The sequence below is a fragment of the Rhinolophus sinicus genome, chromosome 8, assembly GCF_057876585.1.
Source record: "Rhinolophus sinicus isolate RSI-liver-muscle chromosome 8, RSI-T2T, whole genome shotgun sequence".
Lineage (NCBI taxonomy): Eukaryota > Metazoa > Chordata > Mammalia > Chiroptera > Rhinolophidae > Rhinolophus > Rhinolophus sinicus.
In genome coordinates, this window is record NC_142508.1 from 73792058 (window position 1) to 73800301 (window position 8244).

Genomic DNA, 8244 nt, shown 5'->3' on the forward strand with positions numbered 1-8244 from the left:
CAACTTGATCTGGATGTCAAGGAAAGGAAATAGAGAATGGTGGAGGAAGAGAGAAAAGGTGTGTCTGACTTAACAGTCAGGGAAAGCTTCCTTGGAGGAGCTCAAGGCTGGAGCTCCAGTCTTGAAAGACAAGCAGAAGCTATCAAGGTAAAACGGCAAATTGGGTTTTGAGAGTTGTAAGTTGGAGAAATGTTAATGAAAAGGATTAGAGTGTGAAGAGGTAAATGTTACCGTTCTACATACTGGCCCATCCTTTTTAACTAATAACACCAATGGAGATGGGGGAAGGAAAAAATAAAATAAAATAAAATAAATAATGAAAACTAAATAAGAATAGCAAATAATATATGAATGCTTACTATGTACCAGGCACTTTAAGCACTTGGCATGTAGTAACTTATTTCATTCTTACAACCTTAAGTTGTTTTACATATAAGGAAGGAAGGACACCGAGGGAGTTAAGTTAAATTGCTTGAGATCACACAGTAACTAAGTGGTAGCACCAGGATTTGAACACGGCTTGGTTACAAAGCCCTTGCTCTTAACCCTATACCATATTGCCTTTTAAGTGAAACAAAATGTCCTTCTGTATAACAAATTGCCGGTTTTTCTATTGGCTCATTACACTACTCAAACAGTGCTGTCCTCCTCTCTCTCCAGGCCCTTAATGTGAATTTAAGCATGATCATGTCATTTAAAGACATGTCAAAAATATTCCAGTTATTTTTGCACTCTGCCAAATTATTTGTATACATGTGTGTGTGCCTGGAGTAAAAATTACATGCAAGGAAATATATACATCTTAAGTGTATAATTCAATGAGTTTTGATAAATGTAAAAATATACTCTTTTAACCACCATCCCAATCAAGATACAGAACACACCCATACCCAGAAACGTCACCTTACGTCTCTCACTACCCTCTTAGGTAACCAATGCTGGATTTGTATCACCATAGATTAGTTTTGTCTGTTCTTGAATATCACATAAATGGAATCATACATTATGTATTCTTGTGTGTCTAGCTTCTCCCACTTAAGGTTTCTGAAATTTAACGCTGTTGTTTTGTATATCAGTAATTCATTCTTTTTGATTGCAGAATTTTACTCTGCTCTATAACTATATGACAATTTGTTTACCTAATCTCTTGGTGAACATTTGGGTTGTTTCCCGTTGTGGGCTATTATGAATAAAGCCAACACAAACATTCTTATACAAGCCTTTTGTGAATATGCTTTCATTTCTCTTAGGTAAATACCTAAGAGTGGAATTGCTGGGTGACAGACGTAGTTTAACTTTATAAGAAACTGCCAAACCGTTTTCCAAAGTGGTCGTATCATTTTAAAGGGTCACTGGCAACGTATGAGAACTTCAGTCACTGTGCATCTTTGGCAACACTTGGTGTTGGGAGTCTTTTTAAAATATCAACTTTATTAAGACAGTTTACATAAAATAAAATGTGCCTATTGTAGATGTACAAATTATGACTTTTTCAAATGTATTCTGTGACGCAAACACCACCACAATCAAGATATAGAACATTGCCATCACCCCAGAAAGCTCCCCCCTGCTTTTTTGCTGTCAATACACCCTCTCCAGCCCTTGGCCACCACTGATAGGCTTTCTTTCACCATAGTTTTGCCTGTTCTAGACTGTCATATGAATGAAATCTTTTATGTCTGGCTTCTTTCACTTCATGTGTTTGCGATTCAACCTTGCGGTTACATGTATCAGTAGCACAGCCCTTTTAATTGTGGAGTATTACTCCACTGTGTGAATATATTACAACTCATTTATCCATTCAACTGTTCATGGACATTTAGCTATTATAATTTTTGAGCTACTATGAACATAGCTCCTATGAACATTCATGTTCAATTCTCCATGTGAACATATATTTTCATTTCATTGGGAGTGGAAATGTTGGGTGAGGGTATGCTTAACTTTATAAAGAAGCTGCCAAACTGTTTTCCAAAGTGGTTGTACCATTTTACATCTCCAGTAACAAAGGACGAAAATTCCTGTAGCTCCACATCCTCACCAGTATTCAGTGTTGTCAGTCTTTGCAGCCATTCAAGTGGGTGAAAAACGATACCTCATTGTGGTTTTACTTCACACTTCCTTGATGAACAAATGATGCTGAGTACATTTTCCAAGTGTTTGTTGGTCAGGTACTGTGTGTCCTCCAACTTTTCCTCTTCAAAGTTTTTTTGGGCTAACCTAGATCCTTTGCATTTCCACATAAATTTCAGAATGAATTTGTTTCCACACACATAAAAATAGGTGCCCTTTATTAGGTTGAAAGAGTTCCCTTTTGTTCCTATTTTACTGAAATTTTTTTTTAAACATCAGTAGATGTTGAATTTTGTCAAATAAGTTAACAAAATTTCTGCATCGACTGAAATGAACATATGCTTCTTATCTAATATGCTAATATGATGAATTATGTTGGAATATAAATTTTTGTATGTTAAACCAACCTCGTATTCCTGGTATAAACCAAACTTGGAAAGATATATTATCCTGTCCACATATTGCGGTATTTGACCTGCTGATAGTTCACCAAAATTTCTTGTATCTGTGATCATAAGGGAAATTGGTCTATAATTTCCTTTTCTTATAATGTCTTTTCAGACTTTGAAACAATGCTAGCCACATGTTTTTTATATATTGTCTTCATTTTCACTCATGCCAAAGTATTTGCTAGCTTTTTTTATTTCTTCTTTGAACCGTGATTATTTTAGGAGTATGTGATTTAATTTCCACACATTTGCAAATTTCCCAAATTTTATTATTGATTTCTAATTTCTAATTTCAATCCATTGTGGTTGGAGAACAATGTATTATTGTAATACTTTAGTGAGACTTCTTTTACGGCCTAATATTATTGTCTATCTTGGGATGTTCCGTAGGCCCTTGAGAGGAATGTGTCTTCTGCTGTCGTTGGGTGGAGTGTTCAATATAATCTGTTAGGTGCAGATGGTTATACTGTTGCTCAAGTCTTCTATTTCCTTGTTGATATTCTGTTTCATTGTTCTACCATTATTGGAAGTGGGGAATTGAAGCCTCTAACTACTATTGTTGAGTTGTCTATTTCTCCCTTCAATCTGTCAGTTTTGCTTTGTGTATTTGTCGTTCTGTTGTTAGGTGTATATATGGTTACAATTGTTATATCTCCTCGATAAATCAAGAAGTCATAAAATGGCCTCCTTTATCTCTAGTTTTCTGTCTTAAAGTCTATTTTATCAAATATTAATAGAGCCCCTCTAGTTCTTTGTTACTGTTTGTAGGGTATACCATATCCATCCTTTCAGTTTCAACCTATTTGGGTCTTTGAATCAAAAGTGTGTATTTTTTAGATAGCATATAGTTACAAGCTTTTTCTTATAAGCTTTTTGGCCAGCTTATTGTTTGCTCTGATAATTACTCACTGCTTCAGGCAGCTGTGCTGTTAAGCAACTGCCTCTGATTGTTTTTGACAAAAACACCCTCAGAGAAAAGAGTACAGTGGGTAGGCCCCAAGGTCAAATAAAGACAGCCTTGCAAATGACCAAGAAATAATTTTGACTGTAAGAAAGGACAATAGCATAGACACTGAAGATAGAGTTAGAATGAAGTAATAACATATTCATATAAGATTTACTAACATTTGCAATGAGCAGCTAATGATGGATTTTAATTGACAAGTTGTCAAATGTTGGGCAACTTTTTTTCTGTGTCATTTCCAGGTTTGCAACAAATAATAGTACTTAACAGTAAACCAATTTTGAGTCAGTCTTTGACAAATTAAGGGGATTTTCTATATTTCCATTTGGTAATATGTCACCTCTGTAGAGAGGCATTCTTTCAGTACTCTGTCAAGGTTATCCTCTTCTCTGGTTTGTCTTCGTAGCACTAAAACATGAAATTATATATTTTTGTACTTGTTTAATTTTTTTCAGTGAAATAGAAGCTTTAGATAGGCAAGGTCCTTATTTTTCTTGTTCACTGCTGTATCTTTAGAGATTAGCATTGTGTCTGGCACATAGTAGGCATTCAAGAAATATTTTTGACATGGTAAATTACCACACAATTACTATCAAACATTCATTTCAATTCCTATTTCTACGGAGGAATTGAAAGCCAGGCTACTTTTTTCTATGCCACTAAGTAGCAGACCCTTAAATAGTCAAAAAGAGAAGGAGAGGAGCAAAGCTAAGCCCTACAATGAGATGCAAAAGTAATAACAGTCCTTAAGCAAGACATTGATCATCATTCAAGATAAATTTGAGTTCAAATTCAGGTTAGTCTGAATTAATAATATTAAGTTATACTCAAATGAAAGTATATCCCTCTTTTAAACTGGATAATGTAGCCAACATTGTTTTTCAATTTATCCAGACCATTTAAGCCATTGAAACCTGTTCTGTGTCTGATCTGTATGGATTTTTAATTTTTTAAAAAATACCTGACTATATTCAATTCCATTCAATCCAAGTAGCAAATTTTAAGTACTTTTTAATTTGTAGTACTTAGTTTTAAGTACTTTTACAATTTGTAGACAACAAATAACATAAATATCAATATTAAGATCATCAAACAATACCAGATTCTTTCACACATTATCTTATTTAATTTTAACCCTTCTTTAATGTATTATTATTCCAATTTAGTAGATGATGAAAGTGAAGTCCATCATCTTGGTTAAGTGATTCGGCCAAAGTCATACAACTAATAAATGGCAGGGCCTGAGATATGTTCTAAGACTAGTGTTCTTTGCATCATATCACAGCTCTTGTAGAGCTATTTGGAAGTGCTGTCTAAACAGTAACAGGCCATGCTATAAGAAAAAAAAGACACTTAATAATTTACTCTAGGAGTAGTATACTTATCATATGTCCCTTTGATCCTCTGTCCAAAATATAAAGCCAAATAGATGGACATACTTTCATTTAAATATGACTGATTTGATTAAAAAGGACGAAAATTAACTTAAATGATAGTCAATGTACTTAGAAGTGTTTCAAAAGTTTTGAGATAGTTAACGTCACGAAGGTCTAAGTTTTAAACATGTAGGTTCTTTACAAAGAGGTATTACTACATGCTGTTCCTCTTCCTCTCCCACGCCCTTCTTTCACCAGACACCCATCTGTCATCACTCTACCCACCACCGCATGCTGCTTCGCCCAGTACTTAACCTGCCTCTACTGTAGAAGGCAAACAAAGGTCTCAGTGCATACAAGTAGGCTATGCAAAAATTACACTACTTCAAATCCAAAGTAAAGAAATGTGTGAGATGGAAAACATCAAAACCATTTTTCGTACAGAACACACAGGACAAATGTAGCGTGCATCGTCTATCTTGTTCTTTGATCACTAACCTCACCAAAAGAGGAAGTCCGAAGAGTGAATGTAACCCATTACAGCACTTTACATGAAAAAGGAAAGGAAACTTCCGTTTTGTACATAGCCATTTTTCACAGTGGAAGAAAGTTAGGCTACCTCTTATCCTTGAATCTAGGAGATGGGTTTGGGTGAAGACTGATTCAGAACCAAAAACTCTGAAACGTCTTAAGTTGACTCCCGTTATCCCTTTTCCTAGATTCTGATTTCTTGCTCTTTATGCTCCTGCTCAGGTAGATCGTCACAGCCTTACTTGTTCTAATTCCAAACCTGGGTTCTCTGCCTTGTCTCTTACTCTTCCCAACCCAGACTGACTTTTCTCCTTCCCTAAGGGGAGGCGGGGGGTGGGGGGAGAGGGAGAGGGAGGGAGAGAGAGAGAGAGAGAGAGCCCGACTTCCCTGTGGTAGGCTGGCCTCCCGCTACATTCTCACTCAAGTTGAAGTTCTCACAGATTCCTTCCCCCTTCTCAGCATAGACTGTTTCCTCTATCACTGGCCTGCTCAGCCTCCTCCTGTTTAGGACCTTCCTCTCAGACCCACATGTTCTCTGCAGCTTCTCACACCCCCCCTCCATGTGCCCTCAATCGTCAGCCCCACATCTCTGTCCCTTGCAGGCTCATGGCCCCCGAATAAGCCCTCCCCTCTCAGATCTACATCTTTCTTCCTCAGAGCCTTTGCTTCTCAGACTCACGCCCCCCCCCCCACACACACACACACTTCCACTGACAGACACACGGGCCCCTCAGAACATGTCCTCTCTCAGACCCCTAACCTCAATCTGCCTCCTCTCAGGCTCACATCCCTCACCTGGATGCACCTCCTCTCAGGCCCTCACCCCGCACCTAGATCTGTCTCCTCTCTAGGACCCACGCCCCTCACCTGCATAAGCCTCCTCTGCGCCTCCTATGACCCACGCCCCTCACCTGACCTGCATCCTCTCTAGGACCCACGCCCCTCACCTGACCTGCCTCCTCTACGACCCACACCCCTCACCTGCATAAGCCTCCTCTGCGCCTCCTACGACCCACGCCCCTCACCTGACCTGCCTCCTCTACGACCCACGCCCCTCACCTGACCTGCCTCCTCTACGACCCACGCCCCTCACTTGGACGTGCCTTCTCTCTACGACCCACGCCCGTCACCTGACCTGCCTCCTCTACGACCCACGCCCCTCACCTGGACGCGCCTTCTCTCTACGACCCACGCCCGTCACCTGACCTGCATCCTCTCTAGGACCTACGCCCCTCACCTGGACGCGCTTCGCAGCGCCCATCCGTGTCTGCTGCACGAAGGGGTTGGGCACGGGCGGCGGGAAGAACGACGCTTGGCGGGGCACCATGGGCGGCCGCAGCCCCGCATTCCCGACGTCCGCGCCCGGCACCGTGGCCGCCACGGCCGCAGCCTCGCCGCACCGGCTCATGGCAGAGCCGGGCGTCGAAACGGACAGAAACGACCGTCGCGGAACGCGGGAGCCAGCGAAACCGCCAACGCTGAGTGGAATCGCAAGGGAGTCCCAGCCGGAGGCGCCACTACCTGGCCTCCGCGCAGGCGCCCGAGTTACTTAACGCCATCCGGCCTCGCCCCGCCCCCTGGCTCTGAACGCGGCCAAGCTCTGGCCCCACCCCCTGAGCCCCAGCCCCACCCTCTTAGGTATCTGGCTCTTCCTCTTGGGCAATACAGCTCCGCCCCGTGGAAGTGAATGTTTCTCCTTTAGAGCAACGCACCCCAATGACAGACAGTTTCGGTAGAGTTCTTTGCTTTAGGGTCAGGGAGACCTGGACTTCCAATCGCTTTTGAGGTCTCTGTAATGTTGGCCAAATTACTGTCTCTATGATCCTCAGTTGCCCCCGCCTGTAAAATGGGGATGAGCAGAACTTCGATAAACAGAACCTGAATCCAGCAATTAGAAGAGAAACCCCTGGGCTGTTCCATTAAGATAATATATCCAGGATGGATTTTACATCTGGTGTCCGTTTTTCTTTGGCTTCTGATTGGATGTTATAGCTGAAAGAGTCCTAATATATTGATACCAGGAGTGGAATCTGTTCCACTGAAAACATGGACTGACAGTGGGGAAATGGTTTTCCAAAGGAATATTGAGCCGCTATTACTAGAAAAAGGCAAAAACCACTACTGTCCTCCACACTAGTTGCCTGTCTGGCCCTATATGTGTGGTCGGGGAAAGGGGGCAGAGAGGGGTTTTCTGCGAACCTGAGACCAGTTGGTCAAACCCTGAGTGGCTGAGAGTCAGATGGAGAGGGTCAATGACTTATCCTTTCTGATCAACTTCTCACAGCAGGCTGTACGCATGATGAGAATCTGAGTCGGGGGGGCCCTGGGACAGCTGCTCCTTCAAACTTATCTACTGGAAATTCTAGAATCTTCCAACCCCACAATAGATATATGGCCTTCAGCTACTCACTTAACTTCTCTGAGCTTGTAGTCTCATCTAGGAATGGTAAAAGATAAATTTCTACTCCATAGGGTTGTAATAACAATTAAAAGAATGCACGTGTAGTTTTCATAGAAAAGCAATCAAGAAATGGCCCCTTTTAGGTATTATGTTGTGGAGCAGTTGAAGTTTCTCAGTGTAACAGAGAACCTTAGTAACAGTGTATTACAGCCATGCTATAAGCTTCCCCAGCCTCGGGGGTCTTCTTATGGGGCTGGCAGACCCTTGTAGCCAGATACTTGCACAGAAGGCTGTGTCCCCAGGGCTCTCAAGGGCCTGAGCCACTGGGGAGGCCACAGGAAAAAAGCTGACTCTAGGCCCACCAAGGTCACCTCCAGAGTCCTGTCCACTCCTCATCCTCTTTCCCTCCAACCCTACCATTAGAGGTCTGAAGCAAGAGACTATTGAAGC

The 8244-nt window shown here is 41.6% G+C and overlaps 1 protein-coding gene across 1 annotated transcript in view; it reads right to left on the reverse strand.

Annotated features, from left to right (window-relative positions):
- LPCAT2 (lysophosphatidylcholine acyltransferase 2) overlaps positions 1-6943 on the reverse strand; it is a 54630-nt gene extending 47687 nt beyond the window's left edge. The window contains exon 1 of the mRNA XM_019749780.3: positions 6631-6943. Within this exon, the coding sequence (XP_019605339.3) occupies positions 6631-6801 (171 nt within the window). The 5' untranslated portion in view covers positions 6802-6943. The remainder of the gene's footprint in view (positions 1-6630) is intronic.
- Positions 6944-8244: the final 1301 nt, after the last annotated feature.